General features: G+C 38.5%; 8 protein-coding genes across 9 annotated transcripts in view; 5 read left to right on the top strand and 3 right to left on the bottom strand.

The window, feature by feature from the left end:
• Positions 1–2447, bottom strand: part of LOC104709159 (structural maintenance of chromosomes protein 5-like) — a 5121-nt gene extending 2674 nt beyond the window's left edge. Inside the window, exons 1-2 of the mRNA XM_010425814.1 lie at positions 2269–2447; positions 6–1860 (exon numbers count right to left, since the gene is read on the bottom strand). Coding sequence (XP_010424116.1) covers positions 6–1842 — 1837 coding nt within the window. The 5' untranslated portion in view covers positions 1843–1860; positions 2269–2447. The remainder of the gene's footprint in view (positions 1–5; positions 1861–2268) is intronic.
• On the bottom strand, positions 2642–5061 carry LOC104705878 (uncharacterized protein At1g32220, chloroplastic). Of its 2 annotated transcripts, none has more exons than XM_010421968.1 (10): positions 4864–5061; positions 4520–4589; positions 4071–4159; positions 3925–3980; positions 3769–3824; positions 3598–3691; positions 3383–3462; positions 3253–3295; positions 3059–3150; positions 2642–2955 (listed from the first exon to the last, which is right to left on the bottom strand). In XM_010421968.1, exons 1-10 carry the CDS (start codon positions 4920–4922, stop codon positions 2785–2787), a joined length of 810 nt encoding a protein of 269 aa, XP_010420270.1. In that variant the 5' UTR covers positions 4923–5061; the 3' UTR covers positions 2642–2784. The 2 variants fall into 2 exon arrangements, with proteins under 2 accessions (XP_010420270.1, XP_010420273.1); XM_010421971.1 differs by having other exon boundaries at positions 4520–4586.
• On the top strand, positions 7818–10527 carry LOC104705876 (protein trichome birefringence-like 19). Its single transcript, XM_010421965.1, has 2 exons — positions 7818–8435; positions 9513–10527. The coding sequence occupies exons 1-2, from the start codon at positions 7959–7961 to the stop codon at positions 10311–10313; spliced, it is 1278 nt and encodes a 425-aa protein (XP_010420267.1). The 5' UTR covers positions 7818–7958; the 3' UTR covers positions 10314–10527.
• On the top strand, positions 10419–12232 carry LOC104705877 (protein trichome birefringence-like 21). The gene is made up of 2 exons (XM_010421967.2): positions 10419–11370; positions 11451–12232. The coding sequence occupies exons 1-2, from the start codon at positions 10423–10425 to the stop codon at positions 12210–12212; spliced, it is 1710 nt and encodes a 569-aa protein (XP_010420269.2). The 5' UTR covers positions 10419–10422; the 3' UTR covers positions 12213–12232.
• Positions 12297–14271, bottom strand: LOC104705875. Its single transcript, XM_010421964.2, has 6 exons — positions 13821–14271; positions 13529–13651; positions 13244–13432; positions 13074–13155; positions 12815–12879; positions 12297–12738 (listed from the first exon to the last, which is right to left on the bottom strand). The coding sequence occupies exons 1-6, from the start codon at positions 14103–14105 to the stop codon at positions 12436–12438; spliced, it is 1047 nt and encodes a 348-aa protein (XP_010420266.1). The 5' UTR covers positions 14106–14271; the 3' UTR covers positions 12297–12435.
• LOC104705874 (probable endo-1,3(4)-beta-glucanase ARB_01444) lies at positions 14957–18662 on the top strand. The gene is made up of 2 exons (XM_010421963.2): positions 14957–16882; positions 18089–18662. Exons 1-2 carry the CDS (start codon positions 15110–15112, stop codon positions 18566–18568), a joined length of 2253 nt encoding a protein of 750 aa, XP_010420265.1. The 5' UTR covers positions 14957–15109; the 3' UTR covers positions 18569–18662.
• On the top strand, positions 19900–23005 carry LOC104705870 (isoprenylcysteine alpha-carbonyl methylesterase ICME). The gene is made up of 11 exons (XM_010421961.2): positions 19900–20391; positions 20738–20814; positions 20915–20984; positions 21128–21208; positions 21452–21526; positions 21695–21796; positions 21889–22026; positions 22105–22170; positions 22246–22389; positions 22466–22556; positions 22653–23005. Exons 1-11 carry the CDS (start codon positions 20084–20086, stop codon positions 22812–22814), a joined length of 1314 nt encoding a protein of 437 aa, XP_010420263.1. The 5' UTR covers positions 19900–20083; the 3' UTR covers positions 22815–23005.
• LOC104705871 (zinc finger protein CONSTANS-LIKE 1-like) overlaps positions 23619–25166 on the top strand; it is a 2820-nt gene continuing 1272 nt past the window's right edge. The window contains exons 1-3 of the mRNA XM_019228283.1: positions 23619–23880; positions 23915–24968; positions 25081–25129. Of these exons, the coding sequence (XP_019083828.1) occupies positions 24252–24968; positions 25081–25129 (766 nt within the window). The 5' untranslated portion in view covers positions 23619–23880; positions 23915–24251. The remainder of the gene's footprint in view (positions 23881–23914; positions 24969–25080; positions 25130–25166) is intronic.

Here is a 25166-nt window from a genome sequence, read left to right as displayed (position 1 = left end):
CCCACATAATAAAAGACGTGATGGATATACAGAATCTACACTTGCAGAGGAATGACCACCATACCTTGAGGAAGACCACCGGTAGTGATTGTCCGGTGTCCAAAAATCTCTAACACCCAACTTGGAAACCTCTTCAGCCCTCTGATCAGTAATCTTCGATCCAATGTACGAGTCATCCAGACCAAACTGGGAAGTTAAAACCTCCTTGATGGCGTCAGGAGCATCAAATATTTGATCAAGCCGAGCATGGATCCCAAGAGAACGCATCTGATCAGAAATATGACAGGAAGCCTTTTGATTGCCGCCTTCGCCCACAAAGTTTAGAACAGGAACGTCGAATCGTTTTAGATTTCTAACTAGGAAATCACGGTCCTCGGAATCTTGAGTGATAAAAGACTTCCAGACATAATAAGGAACATGACCTTCCAAATAGCAAGCGTTCTCTCGATTTGGAACGTTAACTTCAACCAAAACGGGACCGTATACTTCCTTTTTAAACTCATGACGATTCTGTTGCACCCATTGATATGCGTCAAATATCCTGTCAGCTCCAGATTTATGTAGCGCATTTAAGAGTTTGTTATTTGCATTCTCCATGTCCTTCAACTTATCTACGCACTGCCTCAGGGTGAATCTCTTCTGAAACAAAAGCCTCTCGTTTTCCTCCTTCTGATTCCTCTTTCGGTTAATGCTCTGATGCAACTCTGCAATCTGAGAGCTCAATTCTTCAAGTTTGGCTACAGGACGTTCATATACAGGCAGATCTTGGAGTTCTCGTTCCGCAGCAACCAGATCCTCAGTAGCTTTCAGAATCCTTTCTTGGCGATGCTCTTCTTGTTTCTTCAGTTCCTCCAGTTCTTTGTATGTTGCCACTACACGTGCTTCTGCCTCATCTTCTTTTTCAAGCAAGTTACCACGGTTTCTTCCATTTGCATCCAGGAGATTCTTAACCTTTTTGCAGTTTGAATCCATCTCTGCTTTATCCTTCTTTTGCTTTTCAATAGGTTCCTTCATGCTGTTCAAATTCCTTGCAGCGTCATCCAATTTTTTCTGCGCTTCCTTCATTCTCTTCTTAGCATCCATGTACTCAGCCTTTCTCATATCATACTTTAGCCATGGCAATTTCTTCTTCATAGAATCAACCTTGGTCAAAAACAACTCTCTCTGCCTAACACGTTCCACATCCTTCTCTTGCTCATCAACAAGAGCCTTAAGCTGATTCAGCGTCTCCCCATTTTTCTCCACAGCTCTCTCAAGCTGCTTCAGTTCACGCCTTTTATCAACAAGCGCGAGATGATGGACTGGCAACTGAGGATCACCAACAGCTTTTTCTGTCTCTTCCAAAAGCTGCACAGGCGTTAACTTAGCAAACTCGCAAACCCTGTCTTGTGGCAGGAACTGCGTAAGATTGTTAACTTGGATGTTAAACTTCTGGATGATCTCAACTACCTCTCTCTTACTAGTTGCGTTACCATTGAACATCCACTCCGACTTGTTACGTGTATCGATCTTACGGGAAATCGTAAAATTTTCTTCGTTGGTGTTCCCTCTAAGAGAGATCTTGACATAGCCAGAATCTTCACCACGCTTAACATATGCACCAACACTGGTTGCTCTGCCAAGAAGCTGAGGCTCACCACCAAGACAAAGCGCAATGGCACAGACGAGAGAACTCTTACCTGATCCGTTTGGTCCAATAACAAGGTTCAAACGTGAACCAGGTTTGCATACCAAGTGGTTAAACGTCATGAAATTGTGAAGCTCGATTTCAATAATATTCCCAGGTAAAAAGTCATCTTCCCCTCTGGAGATTTTGGGACGCTTAGCACGACGTTCAGACATCGTTGTTTCTAGGTTAACCTGAAAAGTTACAAAATTTGTTATACGAAATCCCCAATGCAGAATCGAAAATTAGAAAGTTAACTAAAAGCTTAAAACTTTGAATCTGGGCAAACCCTAAAACCAAAATTGAAGAAACGAAAAACTAGAATTTGGTCAAATGGAAACTTGTAATCACAAAAAAAAAAACAATCATCAGTTTCTTCACAATATCACTTCTCTTCCAACACAAACCCTATTGACTCAAAAAAAAAATATATATATGAACAATGAAACCAAACCAAACAACAACAACAACAAAATTAAGCAAAATTCAACTATTACAAAAGAGACAGAGACGAATCCCAAAAAAGAAGAATACACAATTCGATTCAATTCGCTGAAACAAAGTTGAATTTACTCAATCGAGAGAGAGAAGACAAAACTGACCTGAAATAATGAAACTTAGCCGAACTCGAAGATTCTTGAGTCCGAAACTGTACCATACGAAAAAAACCCTAGACCCTCTCTGTCTCTATTTGAATCGCGATTTTGAGAGCTGGAAGTGAAACACGATGAAATAGCGAAAACCCGGGAAACCAAAAGAACACGACAAAAAAAGCACACTCTCCCTCTCCTAGGTTTATTATGCCTTTTATGTCCGGTTCGACTGCTTTTTTAAAATTATTTAATAAATCATACACGGTTACGGTTTAGTCCGGTTATTAAATATAACCCGTTTAATCAACTCAATAGGCCAACCTTGTTACAAGCTAATTCGATATGATTGGCATTGTTAATTTGTTTTGGCACTCCACTCAAAAAGAAAAAGAAATTGAATCTCTATTATTGCTTGAGGCTGCTTCAGTTTCAAAATTTATTTTGTGGCAAAACTTAGAGACAATGGTTGTTGTTACATTTGATTTTTTAGTCAAGAGAAACTTTGTTAAGCCATTGGTGTCGAGTTCAGTGACCGTGTTGAAGGATCCCATACACATCGATGATTCCAGAAGCGAACTCGGGGTCGACTGCAGCTTTTACCGCAGTTCCTGCAACGGATTTAACATTGACTGGTGGTATTAAAAGTGGCCCGATCAGTGGAAGCTTCGTCACCTCTTTTGGGAACAGCTTCAAAACCTTCAGATGATAAGAAAAAAGAAAAAAGGATTCACATTTTTGTTATTCAAAAGATTGTTTTCAAGACAAAAACAAGATTGATGCATATCTCTTCTTGTTTTACCATTTCGAGTGGAGCTCCAATGAGACTAAGTGGCAGCTTTATGCTACCGACCTGACGAGTCCCGTGTATGAATCCTGGCCTTAATATCGTTCCTAAGAAAGCCATACAAAACAACAGGTTATCAGTGAAAGAATATAATGAACAAGCATAATATAGCAAGCGAGTTTAACATAAGAGTGAGAGAATTTACACACCTCTGTTTCCGAATTTATCCAAAATCTCAGCTTCAGTTGCTCTCTGCAAATTTATATTAAACTGATCAGAGAGATATGTAATAACTAAAGAAGAAAATCCAAAAAGACAAAGAATAAGAAGAAGAAGTACCTTCCCTTCGAAATATCCTCGAATCAAGTTATTTATGACACCAAAGTCCGCAGCTGATATATAGACAAATCTTTTCACACCTGAACATAATATAATTAGCTTCTTTTTCTAGTCAGTTTGCCAAAGATCATACAGAAACATAGATATCTATACATTTCTTTTTCCCATACAAACAAAGAAGACCTTAAAAATAATCACAATCTATGATAATTTACCTTGCTCTGCTGCAGCGTTAACAGCATTAATGTTTGCAGTCCCGTTAATTCTGACCATTTGTGAATTGGAACCAAAACCACCAACGCATGAAATCTGCACAAGTTTCCATATGAGATACGATTAAAAGGAACCATATGATGAAATAACTTTTCAGAAGATTTCTTAATTACCACAGATGTAATTCCTTCTAGTGCAGGCTTCAGAGAATCGGGTGAAAGCAAATCGCCTATTGTTTAAGTAGAAAACAGAAACCGAGTCATTTATCCAAGTCTATTTGTTTTATAATGATGAGCAAAGTGAAATGTGTATTCAGATCTTGAGAAAACCTTTATGCCAGGTTACATCATCGACCCATGAACCATGCATAGAAGATCTTCCAGACCTAATAACAGTGCAAAGAATAAAGTTAAGCTACGAAAAGGCAGTATATGAGCTAGACGTCAGATTTAAAAGCCGGTAATAATAGATATACCTGCTAAGACTAGACACAGAGAAACCTTGTCTCAGTGCCTCCTTGCATATATGTGAACCTACATAACCATTTCCTCCCAAAACCAATATCTACATTCAAGACAAAACAAATGTGCTAGGTACAGTGAATAACGAGAGACAGATTGATTGTAAACAAGTTTCTTTGCAGTACACTAATGATAAACGTCGAACAACCAGACAAACAAAGGAATCAACCAAAAGATATAGCTGTAACTGAACGTGAAAAACAGAGATTGAATCAAAGAGAACTCTCAAATAGAAGCCAAGAGACTTGCCAACAACAACCCCATAACCAAAAACAACTCTACACTCTTATATCAACTAATTCTACTTCTAAACTAACTTTCTAATGTGGCAATCGGATTTGAAGAACTCTCTTATTACAATGTCACATCAAACTCAAAAGAAATGAAAAATTCAGTGAATTACTTTATCACTTGAATGTGAACCAGCGGCTTCAGAGAAAAGCCTTTCATTTCCTCTCTGAGTGATTGAACTGCTAAAGAGATAAAAGACAAGACCATCACATCAGTATGTGCAAACAAATATCTATCTATTGATTTAATGAAGAAATCACACAATTCAACAGTAAGATTTAAATTATTGGGAGACAGATCAATAAAAAAATGAAAACCCCTACAAGTGATTCGTCTCTGGCTCTCTGGTAAGCGTTTTTTGTCCGATAAAAATCAAACTAACAGCAATAAAGATCAATGCTTTATTCGAACAACATTCTACAGAAATCGAAAAAAAAACTAAGAAGAAGAACTCACGACATGGTGATGGCTGAAGATGAAGCCTGTGATCGTTTCCAAATCAGAGACCTCAACATCGTACGCTTAACCCTAAAGCTGTGTAGCTCAAGTATTGTATGTAACCTGAGAATTAATTGAAACTTGGGTAAAGCGATTAAAAATTTGAAACTGCAGAATTTCTTTAAAAAAAAAGCTTGAACTCGCCATCTTGGAAGAAGAAAGAAAGAAAAGGAGAGACCTTTCACAATCACAACTGTAGAAACGTTTGTGGCGTTCTAGCTTCCACGTCGACGATCCACGTGTCTCCCTCTTATAAAAACTCTGTGATTTATGACTTGTAGTATTGGTGGTACTTTTTAGTAGTGTGACTCATGACTTCTATACGATCAATGGTGATGAGTGATGATGATCGAGGTTTGCTTGATGCTGATAAAATTTGGATTTTGATGATTGTGGTTTATTTCGGATTACATTGGATGAATTTGGTGATGATGATTGTTGTTTGATGTTTGTGTAAACCGAATTACCCAATTTGCAAAAACCGAAATAAACAATTTCCGTACCTAACCAAACCGAACCAAATTGTTAGTGGGTTAGGTTTCAGCTTTGGTTCAGAATTAACACAAAACTCGTAATATTGTATTCTCATTTGTCAAAACCTTTATAAAACTCAGTTGAACATTTCAAGAAATCAAAGCTAATTCGGTACATTACAGATTTTAGTTAAGCAAATATATATGGACAGAGTCGCACGAGCCAAAACCGAACNTTTGCAGTACACTAATGATAAACGTCGAACAACCAGACAAACAAAGGAATCAACCAAAAGATATAGCTGTAACTGAACGTGAAAAACAGAGATTGAATCAAAGAGAACTCTCAAATAGAAGCCAAGAGACTTGCCAACAACAACCCCATAACCAAAAACAACTCTACACTCTTATATCAACTAATTCTACTTCTAAACTAACTTTCTAATGTGGCAATCGGATTTGAAGAACTCTCTTATTACAATGTCACATCAAACTCAAAAGAAATGAAAAATTCAGTGAATTACTTTATCACTTGAATGTGAACCAGCGGCTTCAGAGAAAAGCCTTTCATTTCCTCTCTGAGTGATTGAACTGCTAAAGAGATAAAAGACAAGACCATCACATCAGTATGTGCAAACAAATATCTATCTATTGATTTAATGAAGAAATCACACAATTCAACAGTAAGATTTAAATTATTGGGAGACAGATCAATAAAAAAATGAAAACCCCTACAAGTGATTCGTCTCTGGCTCTCTGGTAAGCGTTTTTTGTCCGATAAAAATCAAACTAACAGCAATAAAGATCAATGCTTTATTCGAACAACATTCTACAGAAATCGAAAAAAAAACTAAGAAGAAGAACTCACGACATGGTGATGGCTGAAGATGAAGCCTGTGATCGTTTCCAAATCAGAGACCTCAACATCGTACGCTTAACCCTAAAGCTGTGTAGCTCAAGTATTGTATGTAACCTGAGAATTAATTGAAACTTGGGTAAAGCGATTAAAAATTTGAAACTGCAGAATTTCTTTAAAAAAAAAGCTTGAACTCGCCATCTTGGAAGAAGAAAGAAAGAAAAGGAGAGACCTTTCACAATCACAACTGTAGAAACGTTTGTGGCGTTCTAGCTTCCACGTCGACGATCCACGTGTCTCCCTCTTATAAAAACTCTGTGATTTATGACTTGTAGTATTGGTGGTACTTTTTAGTAGTGTGACTCATGACTTCTATACGATCAATGGTGATGAGTGATGATGATCGAGGTTTGCTTGATGCTGATAAAATTTGGATTTTGATGATTGTGGTTTATTTCGGATTACATTGGATGAATTTGGTGATGATGATTGTTGTTTGATGTTTGTGTAAACCGAATTACCCAATTTGCAAAAACCGAAATAAACAATTTCCGTACCTAACCAAACCGAACCAAATTGTTAGTGGGTTAGGTTTCAGCTTTGGTTCAGAATTAACACAAAACTCGTAATATTGTATTCTCATTTGTCAAAACCTTTATAAAACTCAGTTGAACATTTCAAGAAATCAAAGCTAATTCGGTACATTACAGATTTTAGTTAAGCAAATATATATGGACAGAGTCGCACGAGCCAAAACCGAACCAGAGAGGCTTGGTTCGTTGCAACTGGGTCAAGTGATCAGGTCAGCAGCGGCAACAACATTGTTGACCTTGTGTCCAAAACATTATATTGCCTGATTTGGACCAAAACAGACAATTTCGTTGCAAGAAACAAACAACAATACGATCGTCATACATGTAAGTATTGTATGTTATCAGCTACAGAGAAATCATATGAAGATTCAGGGAGGCGACGAGATATTTGGATGCCTTATGTTTAGAATTTGAGGCGTTTTCTTTACGTATTATTATCGTGAACAAGTAAGTTTTTTTTTTTTTTTTTATAAGTTTTATTCAGTTTGGTATGAATTTGGTGAGTTTATCCACATGGGTGAATAAACTCATATATGTTTGTCGTAACTCCTAGTCATACTTAACTTGTTTGAAACAGTTGGAAAAAGCATAATATAACTTGATATAATCAAAAGTAAGAATTGTTGAAACAAAAAATCAAAACTAATACTAGTTAATTAGTAACTTATAAGTTATATAACCAAGAGAAGACATGTAGTCTAGTAAATTGTATTGTTGCGTTATCTCATCTATAAATTCATATACAACACAAGGCATGTTATTTTTGAAAAATAATTATCTTGTGACACTTACCTTTACCTATATATGACAACCTAAAGCCTAATTACATGTGTTTATAGAATTAAATATCATTTAAATGTCCAAATTGCCGACAAAAAACGTCCATATTACTGGAATAGTCTATCACCTTGTGAATTTATTTGTTTCATTGGTTACTTTAAATTCCTCTGCTGGGTATTTTTTTGCAATAATCATAACTCATAATTTAGATGTGACACCTACTCTTTTTGTTGTATCACAAAGAATTCTCAAATCTTTTTGCACAACTTATAAAGAAAACTAGTCCCAAACTCTAGATATAGTCTTCCTGCTTTCTCTCCTCTCTCTATCTGATCATCTATCTTTCCTACAATGGAGCTTCTTCATTCAGCAACATTTCCAAGTAAACAAAAGCTACTCATCGTAGTGACCATCGCCACAGCTCTATTCACCATCATCCCTCTTCTCTACCCTTTTCTTGAAGACCCTAACTTCTTCCTCAAGCAACAACCTCCGAGCCAAAGTAGCATCATCAAGCTCCAAAACCCCCTCGTAGCATCACACGATGGCTGCGACATATTCTCTGGCGAGTGGGTTCCTAACCCTGATGCACCTTACTACACAAACACGACGTGCTGGGCGATACACGAACACCAAAACTGCATGAAGTTTGGAAGACCCGACACGGATTTCTTCATGTGGAAATGGAAACCATACGGCTGCGTAGATGGCTTGCCTGTTTTTGACCCGTTCCGGTTTCTTGAGACCGTGAGAGGTAAAACTATGGCGTTTGTTGGTGACTCCGTTAGCAGAAACCACATGCAGTCTTTGATCTGCCTTCTCTCTCAGGTAACACCTTTTTCCCAACATTATTATTTTAGAAAAACATATTAATAGTTATTCTTCGTCTCTGTTTTTGTTGGGACATATATTGCTTAATTTACAAATTATAGTTCTTCTTTTTATTTTCTAGCATAAGTTTGAATTTTCTAAAATAATTAAAGATATGATGTAAACGGATCAAAGTATTAATTTGTCCATAAACCCACTTTTTGGTCATTAAACCCTCTTTAGACAATTCTCAGTTTAACTCTCAGTTTAACTAGCAAAAAAATTGCATTAAAATAAGTAAATCATAGTTTAGTACTCATGAAGAATATTATATAACCACTCTTGACTTCGAAGTAACATTCTAATCGATGAGCTTCTATAACTCCAATCATTAGGTCATAGACGCGTACGTATATAAGATTTTATTAGTCGAAGTTACACTTTTGATAAAGTAGTATAAACGAAGTTAGATGTGCATCATTACTTAAAGATGATCATATACCATTAGATTAAGAAGTGTATGGATATACAGATGTTAATTGACATGTATGTTATTATTTAGCTAATTTTTTTTGATAAAATCATATAACTACTCAATTAATTATACAAATACAAGATTGGTTCGTGCATAAAGGTGATTCTGGTTCACCGGTGCCACAATTATTGAAATAATGTTTTCTTATAATTTTTGTTTAAAAAGTAATTATGAAACTGAAATGTGCACTCCGTCCAATGATTTTGGATGGTTTAATTAAATAAGTTTTATTTGTAAAGATTCTGAAAAGGAATAGAGTACACATTGACATTTCCACAGAGTCCATTAGCTAAAATAACTAATTCTATTATGAAATCGCATAAACAATATCGAAGAGGGATGTCTTGTCTGGCTTCTTTTTGTTAAATTTTTGGTTTGGATTTTTGTGCACTAATTGATAAATCGAATCTTATCTGAATTTTGTATTTGTTCAAATTAAAAAAACGAAACCAAAATGAATTATTTTCAATTTTAGTTTTGATCATTCTGTCCGGATTAAAGATTCTTCATAGTTCATATTACTTAGTTACTCGAGATTAAACTTAGATTTAACATTGCAGGTTGAATATCCGGTGGATGCTTCGGTCAATGATGACGATTATTTCAAACGATGGGCATACGAGACATACAATTTCACTATCGCCGTATTTTGGACACCGCACTTGGTAAAGTCCATAGAACCCGGCCAGACCCATCCCAAGAATACTGATATTTTTGACCTATACCTCGATGAGGCGGACGAGACTTGGACAGCAGATATAGGAGACTTTGACTATGTGATCATCTCCTCTGGCCATTGGCATTACCGTCCATCGGTCTACTACGAAAACCAGACAATCATCGGTTGCCATTATTGTCAACTACCGAACATAACTGATCTCACAATGTTTTACGGGTACAGAAAAGCGTTTAGAACCGCGTTGAAAGCGATCGTGGACTCGAAAACCTTCAAAGGGGTAATGTACTTACGGACTTTTGCACCGTCACACTTTGAAGGCGGGTTATGGAACGAAGGAGGAGATTGTTTGAGGAAACAACCTTATAAGAACGACGAGGCTCAAGATGATACGACAAGGAAGCTACACAAGATTCAGCTGGAAGAGTTTTGGAGGGCTGAAGAAGAAGCGAAGAAGAAAGGGAAGAGGTTAAGACTACTAGATACGACTCAAGCGATGTGGCTAAGACCTGATGGTCACCCGAGCCGCTACGGCCATATGCCAGAGGCCAATGTCACGTTGTACAACGACTGTGTTCACTGGTGCTTGCCCGGTCCTATTGATAACCTCAATGACTTCTTGCTTGCTATGCTAAAGAGAGAAGACAAAGGATTATTGGCTCAAGTTCGGAAAATGTTGTCCTAATTATGAGTAATGGACCAAGCCAAATCAAGTCTTCTGTTTCTCTCTCTCTCTCTCTTTGGTTTATTAAATTATTTTTAAGACATGGTCAACGGTTGTGCCTAGTTATTGGATGACCACTACCTCACCAATATACACCATATATACATACATATTTATAATAAGCTCGGACACCATTGTCTCGAAGCAGACAATGGAGGTTCCTTTGTTTGCAATCCTTCAAAGGACACCACGAGTTGCAGTAACATTAGCATTTGGTCTGTTTCTCTTCACTATAGTCCCTGCTCTATATTCTCTCCTCGCAAATCCAATCTTACCTCTATCAATCTCATCATCTGAAACTGATCGTTCCTCTCCAGTCAACCATATGCATTTCAGTCATCTTAATATTTCATCAACTCAACTTCATTCACCCGTGAATGGTCCCATTCCCGCTCCAGCCGACCATACGCCTTCACGACATCGCAAATCTTCTTTTCATCGGATTCCTACACCCGAGAATGGTCCCATTCCCTCTCCAACAATTCATACACCTTCAAGACAACGGAGTCCTTCATCTGATCAGATTCTTTCACCTAAGAGTAGTCCGATTACTGCTCCACCACATTGGATGTCTTCACCCGCTCAGAGTCCTTCACTTGTGAACGCTCCCATTCCCGCTCCACTAAATCAGACGTCTTTAAGACATCAAAATTCATCATCCGGTCAGATTCCATTATCTGATGATCATTCATCCCCAGTCAATATATCACCATCAAGGATGCGGAACAAAGATAATGAGCAAAGGTGTGATCTTTTTACCGGGGAATGGGTACCGAACGAAGAAGCTCCATACTACACCAACACCACTTGTTGGGCGATACATGAGCACCAGAACTGCATGAAGTACGGGAGACCAGACACTGGGTTCATGAGATGGAGGTGGAAGCCGGACGGATGTGATCTCCCCATCATTGATCCTCGAGAGTTCTTGGAAATGGTTAGAGGGAAAGCCATGGGGTTTGTTGGTGATTCCATTAGCAGAAATCAAGTCCAATCTCTCTTGTGCCTTCTCTCTAGGGTAAGAAATCCAATATAAATGTCAATGATCACCAACTAACCAACATAAATCTGTGTGTTGACTTTCTTAATTCCTTGTAGGTGGAATATCCTGAAGATATTTCTCCTTCACCAAATACAGATTCTGAAGTATGGAACTACACATCATATAACTTCACTCTTCATGCCATGTGGTCACCATTTCTAGTGAAGTCTACTAAACCTGACCCAACAGATCCCAGGTCCAAGTTCTTCAGCCTATACATCGACGAGTATGACACTGCGTGGACAAGTCAGCTCGACCAGCTCGACTACCTGGTTATATCATCCGGCCACTGGTTTTACCGGCCGGTTATTTTCTATGAAAATCGAAAAATCTCTGGGTGCCAATATTGTGCGTTACCAAACACTACTGAATTGCCTTTGGACTATGGATACAGGAAGGCTTTAAGAATTTCTCTAAAAGCTATACTCGAAAATTTCAACGGTTTGGCATTTTTAAGGAGTTTTTCTCCTCAACATTTCGAAGGTGGGGCTTGGAACGAAGGAGGGGACTGTGTCAGGACACGACCTTACAGACGAAACGAGACTATACCCGAAGGTCCAGATCTCCAGGTTCATGACATTCAGCTGGATGAATTTAGAGCTGCAGAAGAAGAAGGGAGGAAGAAGAAGGGTTTGAGACTAAAGTTAATGGACATGACTAAGGCAATGCTACTGCGACCAGATGGGCATCCTGGGAGATATGGCCATCTACAGAATGCGGGGGTGACTTTAAGAAATGACTGTATTCATTGGTGCCTGCCTGGACCTATCGATACTTGGAATGATATTTTGCTACAAATGATGAAGACAGAGAACTAGAAAGCATCCCTCAAGAATGAATAGAGGAGACCAAATATCTAAAATCAAGTAAAAATGTAAAGAAAATTTCTGTAGAAGTCTCAGTATTCAATTGCAGTATATTATATGGAAGGACAGAAAATCATTTGAGAACAATTATCGTATTCCTATAATTTTATATGCAGTATATTGACCCCTTTGCGCAAACTAAAAAGCACAACAGAGCACTCTTGTACACAATTTCTCAAAAGGAAATTTTGATGAAAACCAGGACGTGCAAAGCCAAAATGTAGACGACAAAAGCTGACCTGAGATACATAAGCCTCGTTTGGGTCTCATTTCTTGTAGCAGATGTATATGGAAGGTAGGAATGACCATCAACTTCCTGGTCTGAACCTAATCCTCTATCTGAATTTGTTCTCTTAAATCTGTTCCTTGCAGCGTTCCCCTCAACGTTAAAGCTCTCATACCTTCTCCACAAACTGTTTAGCCTCTCTAACTCCATCTCATTCGGATGAATCTCACCAACAATCCCCTCTGCTTGTGCCTGATTGACATGTCAAAAGTTTCTGTTAAGAAACCGTGTAAAGTAAATGTGGAGACTAATTTGGCTTAAGATGGACCTGCTTTGCAGCTAATTGCTCGATTAGACTATGAAGTTGTTTATCCAGTGTCTTCTCTCTCTGAGCTGTGAAAGCAAACAACTTCCAGTCAGATAATGTGAATGGATAGTTCACGCTATCAAGCTATCTAATGGAACCAAAAACAAATCTCTATTGGATTCTTACTGAAATAAGCTATTTTGGTTTCATATATGTTGAAGACGTAATTAATGGTTCTGAATGGTGATACAACTAATCAGATTTGATAACAAAAAAGTACCTGGAGAAGGCTGCTTCAGTGCTTTTTCCTGTATAACAGCCCAACTCCTCTCTAAATCCTGAACTTTTTCTTCTATTGAACTCTAAAAAGAAAATTTAACTTACATTACCATTAGATACAAAGCCAGGATTAGAGAATTCTATACCCATAAAGGTAAAATGAAAACTAACCAAATCATTCTTTTTGCTCTCCAACTTCTCTAGCATAAAAGATTTCATAGCCTCTGTATCTGCTTCTTCTCTTCCATTCCCATCACGCTGAACAACAGATTCACCAGAGCTTTTGGACTGACTTGCATCTAGAGAAGCTTGTGCATCTTTCTGCTCAGTTTTCAAGTTTTCCTCTACATCTTCTAGATCCTACAAAACCATATGATAATCAGGCAAAGCATAGACAAGAAAAGAATCACACTCAATGTTTGAACAAGAAAACGTCTATCATCTGGGGTAACTCACCTTCAACTTTCTAAGAAGAGAATCTGCTTCATTCCTTTTCTCTTCTATTTTGGTCTCACAGGTTGATATTGCATTCTCATATGCACTGTTTTCTTCCAGCAGCGTCTTCTCTCTCATTTGAGCCTAATAAACAATACCAAAAGAAGAACCATGAGGATCATACAATTTCTCTCTGTAAGATGAATCACTTCAAAATCAAACAAGCCATATCCATTTCAAGACTAATCCTCTAATGCAATTGCAAACACACGATTCCAAAATCATCAGCTTTCACTATTTCAGTAACTCAAACCTGTTCACGAGTAGCGGAATGCGAATCAAGCTGAAGAGTGAGAGCGGCATTGGAGGCGAGGGAGTGAGCAAGAAGGTGAGGCAGACGCTGGGAGATATCCGGTGGAGGCAATCTAAGCCGTAGATCTTGAATCGAACGGCTAAGGGTTGTCGCTTTTCGGCCAAGCTCGTCGACGTATCTCTGCTGCTCCTCCGTGAAAACAAGTGGGATCCGATCTTTCTCATCGTCTCCTTCTTTTCCATTTTTACCGACGACATCGGCGGCCCAAGCTAGTAGTCCGGCCATATCTTCTCTTCTTCTTCTTCTTCTTCTTCTTCTCCGTCTCTTTGGTAAACTAGCAGGAGGACGATCACAGAGCTAAACCGAGGTAGTTGGTACTTAAACCGGGACGGTTCGGTTACCTTAGGTGAAAATTCAATTGTTGGTTTGGCTGACGCGCAAAATTGCTTTTACTTTCTACTATCCATCTTAAATATGGGCCTAAAAAAGGCCTGGTCTATCAAACATCAAACCCAATCTCTATCAAATCAGAATTTACAACTATTTTTTTTTTTTTTTGCTAAGCGACAACTAATTTTCTTTTATCTTATAGAAATCTTTTATCTTTAATAAATTCTAATAACTTCTGTTAACATTAAGTAATAATACTATAAGAAATGTGATATGTAAATCTTGAAGATAATAGTATTATTTTAGGGATATATATAAATGCATTGAAAGCAACATTTATGAGCCAAAGAAATGTAATATGCATTGCCGCGTGCTTGCAAAATTACATTGCTTGCAATCAACCCTCTTACTCCTTTGGTAAGCAAAACATCAAATCACAAACCTCAAGCATGTTCCAAAGCTATCCACCAAATTTGGATTTTTTCCAAATGAACCTATCCAAATCAAACACGTGTCATTGACATGTAATAATCGACACACATACCACTTAAGTTGGTAACTAAACACTATTGTTGCAAAAATACAAGTAACTATCCACGAAAATTATTGTAATCAAAACCATATTCGTAATGTTTTTCTTTTTACTTGCGTTCTCATTTGGGCATATTTCAATATCTTGTCTAAGTTTTGCATCTATAGCAAGTCTCCTGCACGTTCCCAAAACCTTAGCTTGCAAACCAACTTCTATTATAAAATCACAAAACTACCCTACTATTTTTCTTTCTAACCAAACAAACCCCACAATCGTCTAACATTTAATTAAAAACAACCCCATTACTTTTTGGTAACTCAATATCCAAATCCGTCGTTATCTCTCTTTCTCCTCTTGACTAAGCAAAATGTTGAAAAAGGTGAGGCGAAAAGTCAAAGTCTTGATCACCAAACCCTTTAAAAAGCCCAAGAACAGACCTTTAAGACCTCCATCACCACCACCATCAGAGCCACCTCTTTCACAATCTCCACCGCCTCAAGAAATGTCTTGCTCAAGGCAAAGAAACACTCCGTTTCTCTTCCCGAGATCCACTTCCTCTGTTTTACCCGACCCGTCTAGTTTTTTCAGCCACGACCTCCTCTCATCTCCTCTCCCTACAAACTCCTTCTTCCAAAACTTCACTCTCAAAAACGGCGACCAAGCTGAGTACTTTCACCCTTACATCATCAAACCATCGGTCTCATCTCTCTCAATCTCATACCCATCTCTCTCCCACAACTCTGCTTTCTTCTACGAAGCTTTCAACGCCGACATCACCATCACCGGATCAGATGGACCCGACCCGCATTCTCTAAAAACCCATCTCATCTCTTCCTTCAGCGATCTCGGCGTCACTCTCGATTTCCCTTCTTCTAACCTCAGATTCTTCCTCGTTAGAGGAAGCCCTTTCATCACCTTCTCCGTTAACTCCTCCATCACAATCTCAACGATCCACGCGGTTTTATCTCTTTCCGGTAACACCTCATCAACAAAGTACACCGCGAAGCTCAACAACAACCAAACATGGCTAATCTACGCCTCTTCACCAATCAATCTGACCAAAGACGGCGTCTCTTCAATCAATTGCGGTGGTGGGTTTTCCGGTATCATCCGTATCGCCGTGTTACCGAGTCCAAATCCAGGCTTCGAAACAATCCTAGACCGGTTCAGTTGCTGTTACCCAGTTTCCGGCGACGCTGATTTCACAAAGCCCTTTGCTTTAGAGTACAAATGGGATAAACGAGGCTATGGAGATCTCCTAATGCTCGCTCACCCTCTCCATCTCAAGCTTTTATCAAACAACGATTGTTCAATCACAGTTCTAGACGATTTCAAATACAGCAGCATCGACGGAGATTTAGTAGGTGTCGTCGGAGACTCATGGGTTTTGAAACCAGACCCTGTTTCCGTAACGTGGCACTCTATCAAAGGAGTTCAACAAGATTCTCACCAAGAGATCATCTCAGCTCTAATCAAAGACGTCAACGCTTTGGATTCATCAGCTCCGGTGACGAACTCGTCGTATTTTTACGCGAAGTTGATCGCGAGAGCAGCGAGGTTAGCTTTAATCGCTGAAGAAGTTTGTTATCTCGATGTGATTCCGGCGATCAGAACTTACCTGAAGGACATGATCGAGCCGTGGCTTAACGGGAGCTTCGAACCAAATGGGTTCTTGTATGATTCTAGTTGGGGAGGTGTGATTACTAAGCAAGGATCGAGAGACTCAGGAGCTGATTTTGGGTTTGGGATTTATAATGATCATCATTATCATTTAGGTTACTTTGTTTATGCGATTGCTGTGCTTGTAAAGATTGATCCTTTGTGGGGGAAGAGATACAGACCTCAAGCGTATAGTTTGATTGCGGATTACATGACGTTGGGGAAGAGAGGAGCTGGTTCCAGTTCCAATTCGAATTCGAATTACCCGCGTTTGAGATGCTTTGATCTTTTCAAGCTTCATTCTTGGGCTGGTGGTTTAACGGAGTTCGCTGATGGGAGGAATCAAGAGAGCACGAGCGAGGCTGTGAACGCGTATTACTCTGCTGCTTTGTTAGGGCTAGCTTATGGCGATACACATCTGGTGGCGGCGGCTTCCACGGTTCTGACGTTAGAGATTCACGCCGCGAAGATGTGGTGGCAGGTAATGCGATTTTTTATTAATTTAATCTGATTAAACCAAATCTCGAAACCGGATTAATTGAATTGGACCGCACAGAATTGAGAATGATCGATCTGAAAACCGGATTTTGGTCCTAGTGTCTTAGGTTTGGTTCGGTTTAGGTCATATTTTTGGTTAGTCCTGGGACTTCGGGTACCCGATCGGATTCGGGTTCGGATGTTCGGGTTTTCGGATTTTCGGATGTAGAGATATAAAACCCGATCGGATATTTTATAATTTCGGATCGGGTTCGGATAATTTGGCTTTGGGTATGGGTAATTTCGGGTATACCCGAATTCATAATTTTTTTTTTGGTCGTGAAAAGAGAGAAAAAAAACAAAAAATTACCTTCTAGCTCCTTTTTCTTTTTCCCCTCTTCTTCATCTCTCTAATCTTCACCCAAAAACCCTAGATTTATTCATCCATAGCCACCACTTCAAAAACCAAATCTTTCAAATCTTCTACCAAATCTAACAACATCTATAGCAAATTATATGATATGATTCATATTTATCTCTGTTTTCAATCTCACTCACTCCTCAAAAGTCAAACACCACAAACTATCACTCAATTTTTTAGATTTGCTTATCATATTTCTCATAAAATTGATCTGGATAATGAAAATTTAAATCGATTAGGGATTCTATAGTTCTTCCGTTGATTATGAAAGAAAAAAATAAGTCAATTAGGAATTTTAGATTACAGATGTATAAATATATATAGATAAATATTTAATATTTTCATACTAAGACATAATAAGTAAGGTGACAAAATGGTGTATGATGCACCAATTAATGCATAAGGTATTGGGTTCAAATCCACAAAAGTGCATATTTGTACTTATTTCGGGTCAATTCGGATCTTCTTCGGGTATCGGGTAATACCCGAAACCGATCGGGTATCCGAATCTCAGAAAACTAAATCCGATCGGGTATTTCATACCACCCGAATCCGAACCGAACTGTCTATTTCGGATTGAGTTCGGGTTTCGGATTCGGTTAAAATGTCCAGGCCTATTTTTGGTTTTGGGAATTAAAAATAGAAAACCACATGGAAATTGAATACTATTCGGTTCAGTTTCGAATTTCATACAAATTTAATTTATAACTCATCTCTACCAAACCAAACCAAACCATAATTCTAAACCATAATTTGACTTGCTAATTTTTTGTTTCTTGGTGGTGGCAGGTGAAAGAGGACGACACTATATACCCTCAAGATTTCACAGCGGAGAATCGTGTGGTTGGAGTTTTATGGTCAACAAAGAGAGACAGCGGCTTATGGTTCGCACCCAAAGAATGGAAAGAGTGTCGCCTTGGTATACAGTTATTACCGTTGCTTCCTGTGTCGGAAGTTCTGTTCTCCGATGTGACATTCGTGAAGCAGCTCGTGAACTGGACAATGCCCGCATTGGGGAGAGAAGGCGTCGGAGAAGGGTGGAAAGGATTTGTCTATGCTTTGGAAAGTATTTACGACAAAGATGGAGCAATGGAGAAGGTTAAAGGATTAAACGGGTTTGATGATGGGAACTCTTTGAGTAATCTGTTGTGGTGGATTCACAGTAGAAAGAGTGATCATGATGACTACTATGAAGAAGACGATGAAGGTGGATACGGCGGTCATGGTGGTGGCGGGAAGTATTGCTCGTTTGGTCATTATTGTCATTAAGCTTTAAAGGTTGTTTAGTTTTTGGTGTGATAAATATAAACTTAAGCCTTTGGTTAAAATAAATTTGATTTATAAAATAAACTTTTCACATCGATCATTAATCTTTCATATTGAGAACTACATAGTTTTGGGGTTCAGCAGATGTTTATAGACATAAGAAAGTAAAAAATCATTTTTTTACAGCTAAACACAACATTGAGAATCTCTCTATGTGTCTAAAAGTATTATGAAGGAAAAAATCTGTCGTGTGCATGTATGGTTTTTGTGTCAAATGAATTCCGTGGCGACTTATGTGCATATCTTGAAACTCCTTCTCGAGAGAAGCTATGGCGTCTTCATAACGGTTGTTGATATGCTCCATTGCAAACTCCTTCAAGTATTTTAGACATCCTTTGTCGTTATAAGGACATATGATTGCTTCTTCTTCTGATCGTTGAGCAGATGCGAGAGACAGATATATTGATAAGACAAGTGTTATCAAAAGAACGTAAAGTGTGGTACAAGGAAACACAAATCTAGACGCCATGGTTTTTTGTCAATGCTTTTGAGAGATTGCAATAAAGAAATCAAAGAATATGGCCACAAACGAAATCTGAATATGATGGATTGTGACTAACTATTTATATATATATATATATATATATATATAGTCAATGACAACAAAGTCTTTTTCTATTTTTAATTGGGATTTCTTGTGGATAACAGGATAAGTTAGTGCTTCATGATTATCGAGTAATTAGCCGATCTTCTGTCGTTTCAAGAAAATATTTGGGTGAGTGTTGGTTTTTGTGAAAGATAAAACCATAATCGTTGTTTCTTCCAAAAATGATGAACGAGATGTGGCTACAAGTAATTTGGATACAGTAAGCAGCTCCACTCCATTTTATCTTTTGTTTATCCAAAAATAGATTTGTTTTGTTATTACTTTGCAAAATAATTGTTTTCAATACGTTTCTGATGTTCGTATAGTTTCAATACCAATATATAGTTATATACCATGTCGATGCAAAAAAAAAAAAATTAGCATGGTATGGTTCTAGTAGTTGATCTGGTGGGTGTGCCATTGCGCCAGTACATGATCTTGAACTTTCTCTAAGAAGATTCTGAAATATTCGTCACACTTAGGACCCACTCTACTCCCATCCAAGTCGTCACTCTCCTCCATGATTTACTAGTACTAGCTTCCAAGTCGTCGTCACTCTACTCCATCCAATAAAAAAAAATTGACTAACAAAGCTTTTCAATAACTTTTACGATATAAAATTCATTAATTAAACATTAAAGATTCACTAATAATTGTGGTATTCGACATTTGATTCTCTTTAATCACACACTTCATTACATGATATTTTGAATACGTCGTCGCATTGTTCAACATTTTTTTTTGGTTTATAATCGAGTCTTCCTCTCGGAGAAGGGAAACGAAAAAGCGGAGAAAACCAAAAAGTTTGAAGTTAGAGAGAAAGAAGAATCTTTGGAATCGAGATCCACTCTTTCACGTCGTAGAAGAAGAAGATGCATTCGCCTCTTCGAAATCAGCAGCCGGAGCATCGATCTCGGCCGATGATGACGACCTCGACTGTATCGGAGATCGAGGAAGTTATTATACCCGATGAAGACGACTCCGATACAACAACAACAACGACTCTTCTTAACGCCTCCAACGGTGAACAGATGCGTCGTCGAGTTTCGGGGAAGTCGCTGGTTGACGGAGGAAATCGTCGGATTTCCCGGCAGCAGTCGTTCGGCCGCGAAATAGGTCACGCGGCTGCTGAGACGTATCTGATTACTAGACTTAGCTTCAAGCTTCTTCGTTACCTCGGGTACTTGATTTTTCCCCCGGTTTAATTGATGATTACGCATAATGGAACTCGTGATTAGTTTTATACTTTATACGTATTTGCTAGGCTTTGAGCATTGTGTGCACGATACTATTTAATCATTCTTGCGTGGGATTTGAGAAGTATGCTCTAATTAGTAACGTACTAAACGTTACTCTATATTTTGCTGTTGTTTGATTCACTCTTGGTTGCAGAGACTCGCATTTAGTTCCCCCCTGTTGTATCTTGCAAGCCTTGAAAAATGTTATTTTTGCTTTTCAAAATTTCTGTTGCTTGTTTGTTTTCCATTTCAGAAGGAGTTTATCTGATTGTTGAAAGTATTGTTCAGGGTAGGCTATCGATGGATGACAAGATTATTTGCTCTTGCATGTTATGCTATGTTGCTTATGCCTGGCTTTCTTCAAGGTTTGATCTTTGAGAAAATTTAACTAAAGGTCTGTTTTTTTTTAATTGGAAAAGTTAGTTTTGATTTTTCTCATAATATAAGTTTGTATATCTTCTGCAGTTGCATATATTTATTTTTTCTCATCGCAAGTCCGGAGGAGTATAGTGTATGGAGATCAACCAAGGAACAGGTTTGTGTGTGAACTGAATAGAATCTTTTCTTCTCTTTTCACCTTGGTTTAGATTGGTATGTTGAAATGCCTGCTCTTATCACATCACCTTACGTCTGATGAGACATTTGATGTATTGCATGTTATGAACGGCGATTTGGTAGGCTGGATCTGTACTTACCGAGCAACAATGATGGGATGAAGCCGGTTGTGGTTTTCGTGACCGGTGGAGCTTGGATTATTGGGTGAGTAGCACATCGTAGTTACAACATTCTCCTCTGCATAAGATTAAAGTTCGTTTGTTTTACAATTTTGCGTGTCCTAGTTCCAGTGCACAGTTATAAGATTTTTCCTCTCAATGTTCTTTTGTTGATGTTTAAGTTCCAAAAAAAGAAGTGTAGATCCTGCCTGATATGCTCTGTACTCTTGCACTAGATGAAGTTGCGTGTTAATAAGTTCATGTTTGCTACTCTTGTGCTGATATTTAGGTACAAAGCTTGGGGTTCGCTCTTGGGAATGCAACTAGCAGAAAGGGATATCATTGTAGCATGCCTTGATTACAGGTAAAAGATAGTACACAATATAAAACTAGTCTTCTTTTAAAAAAATTTCCTTAAAATATAGTCCACACAGAATCGAAAATAATTTAGTTCTGTTTGGAGCATTTTTGGAATTGAAGATGATTAATCTAGGTTTGTTTCATGCATTTACTACCCTTCCTTTTGGTCTAGGAACTTTCCTCAGGGAACAATTAGTGATATGGTGACTGATACTTCTCAAGGGATCTCATTTGTCTGCAATAACATCTCTGCATTTGGAGGTGACCCCAACAGGTTTCAACTCATTGGCTTTGGTTTTATTTACCATATGTTTTTCAAATATGTCTCTCGTCTATTGAACTGCATGTATGTGCTTGTCTCTGTAGGATCTACCTGATGGGGCAATCAGCTGGTGCTCATATAGCCGCTTGTGCCCTATTGGAACAAGCTACAAAGGAATCAAAAGGAGAGAGCATCTCCTGGAGGGTTTCCCAGATAAAAGCTTATTTCGGATTATCTGGAGGGTAACTTCTAACCTTTGCTTTTGGATTCCCCATTTGGTATACAGCAATGGATCTGCTTATCATTTTGAACTTGAACAGGTACAATCTATACAATTTGGTTGATCACTTCCATAATCGTGGCCTGTATCGGTCGATTTTCCTAAGGTAAATGCTCGGTTAATCAAATCCCAAACGTAGTCAGTTAATTTATCTCTTTAATGTTCAACTCCCAACTTGTAGCATAATGGAAGGAGAAGAGTCCTTTGAAAAATTCTCTCCGGAAGTAAGATTGAAAGACCCAGTTGTTGGAAAAGCCGCGTCCCTAATGCCTCCTATAATACTTTTCCATGGATCCTCAGATAATTCCATACCATGCGATGCAAGGTATATATAATCGTCCTCTTGGATTATACATGCTAATTAATCCTGTGATTTAACTAAAACCTCCTCTTTTTTACAGCAAAACTTTTACAGACGCTCTCCAAGCTGTTGGAGCCAAAGCCGAGCTTGTTTTATACAGCGGAAAGACGCATACCGACTTATTTCTTCAGGTAAGCCACAGAAAGTACCGTACATTGTGTCACACACACATACACTTAGCTCAGTGTGGGTATAATAGAGACTAATGAGAGTATGTTTGTTTTTAGGATCCCTTAAGAGGCGGTAAAGACGAACTGTTTGATGACATAGTCTCTGTGATACACGCTGAGGACAATGATGCGCTGACCAAAGACTCATTGGCTCCTCCCAGAAAGCGTCTCGTCCCAGATTTGTTGTTGAAACTGGCTCGTGAGGTTAGCCCTTTCTGACTGCCAAAAAACGGAAAGAAGCTTGCTTGGTTTGTTAATTATCTGTTTGTATCTTTATTGGTTGCCCTGTATTTTCATTTTTTTATTTTTTTTTACTTTCTGTAGTTTGATTCGTTTCTGTAATTATCTGAAATTCTTACCTCTGATGTGCTTGAAGATAAAACCTATTCCCTTGCAACTTAGAATTTTAATCAACAGGAGCGAAATAGCTTATTTATGTTACTCAATAGTGTCAGTCGGATTACAAACTCCTGGTCATAATACGCAAAAGATAGTTAATTAACTAACTAATGAAAACAATTGAGTTTTGTTTTCTGCTTGTGATTCAATGCCGTTAACTTCTGAAACTGTTATTTGCATCGTCATCCACCAAAATTGATTTGACCCGTGTAGATTTAAACACATCAATGTGTTTAATTCCACAGGTTTGAAATCTAATACAGCTAAAATCTAGATAATATCGAGTTTTATCATATTTCTCAAAAGGTGATAGAGATGTGACCAACGCTGATGGACTCGTGCATGTTTTGTTACTATGAATATGATGGTGATCATATGCAAATTGGGTTTGTATAGATAGACCATCGGTGATGTTGATATAACCAACCTTATTCATCTTTTGACTGACCCACCATTTGCTTCAACTTGTGGCTCATGTTCTTCCTAATCTCTAAGACTCGAAGTTACTTGGCAGATTCCAATTGACTCTTAAGATCTCCACCGTTTCTCACGTCAGCTTGACCGACCTGATATAGAAGCAAACAAATTTAGGACAGGCCGTATTATTTCCAACATATCAAAACCAATATATGGTTAACGAGCTATCACTCTCTTAACAATGCAAATATATGCCTTGCTTTGGAAAGAAACAACGGTTAAAACATGACAGAAGTGAAGAATCAAGATAAACATTCAACTAAACAAGGCTAATTGGTCAAGCCAAAGAGCTACTTATCTTTCCAACTTTACCAAAAATAGTAGTAGATAAGACGAAAATAGTTAGAAGTTGCAACCTTGATGGCAACATATGGATTGGTCCCATAACCTTAGGTAAAACTGTTTACACACATAGAGAGAGAGAGAGAGAGAGAGAGAGAGAGAGAAAGAGAGAGAGAGAGTAGTAAGTAGTAGCTATTGGTGTAGCTTTCTTCTCCATTGCAAAGACATATAAGTAAGACAATGAGTTATTTGTTCACATTTTCCTGATGGGTTGATGATTCCAAAAGCTGTAAGCATCTGTAGACTGGACCCCATACATAAGCTTGTCAGAAACTCAGTCAGCCACACAACTTCTCAAGGCCACTAACTTCTCGCCACGTGTTCATCCCTCAGGACTCTATCCCTTCCTTGGCTTTACCATTCCACAACTAATATTAGCCTTAGTAGTCCCCTGCTTTTAGATACTAAATCTCTCAACACCATTGCATCTGAGTTAATATGTTGAAAGAAGAGAGTAACTGGGCACAAGTCTGTGATTCATGCCGATCAGCCGCATGTACCGTGTACTGCCACGCTGACTCTGCCTACTTGTGCACTAGCTGTGATGCTCAAGTTCATGCTGTCAATCGTCTTGCTTCTCGCCATGGACGTGTTCGAGTCTGTCAATCATGTGAGCGAGCTCCAGCTGCCTTTTTCTGCAAGGCAGATGCTGCATCCCTATGCACAGCCTGTGACTCAGAGATTCATTCTGCAAACCCACTTGCTAGACGCCATCAGCGAGTTCCAATTCTGCCGATATCTGGAAACTCTTACGGTTCCATGGAGACTAACCATTCATGTGAGACAACAGTGACAGATCCAGAGAACAGCATGGTGGTGGTAGGTCAAGAAGAAGAGGATAGAGATGAAGCGGAGGCGGCTTCATGGTTGTTGCCTAATTTAGGGAAAAACAGTGGTAACAACAACAATAGTCAGAACAATGGCTTCTCGATTGGTGACGAGTATCTGGACCTTGTCGATTACAGTTCAAGTATGGATCAATCCAGTCAGTATCAACAACACCGAAACGTACCTGAGAGGAGTTATAGAGGAGATGGAGTTGTTCCACTTCAAGTTGACGAATCAAAGAGTCACAAGCACCACGAGGAACTGAACTTTGAGTTGGGCATCACCTATGCTCCACCAAGCTCCTCCAATGGTTTCATAAGTCATATGGTAAGCTTTTGTATTATTCAGATTCTTTACTATGACCAGCCTGCTGTTTCTCTTCATCAGACACACTAATCGATGAACTAAATGTCTAAGAATGTATTTGTCTTCTCATTAGGTACATGTTTCATCTATAGACCTTGGAGTTGTGCCAGAGTCAACAACGAGTGACGCAACAGTATCACACCCAATATCGCCCAAAGC

This window comes from Camelina sativa, chromosome 8 (assembly GCF_000633955.1).
Source record: "Camelina sativa cultivar DH55 chromosome 8, Cs, whole genome shotgun sequence".
Classification (NCBI taxonomy): Eukaryota; Viridiplantae; Streptophyta; class Magnoliopsida; order Brassicales; family Brassicaceae; genus Camelina; species Camelina sativa.
This window is presented reverse-complemented; position numbering and strand designations above follow the sequence as displayed.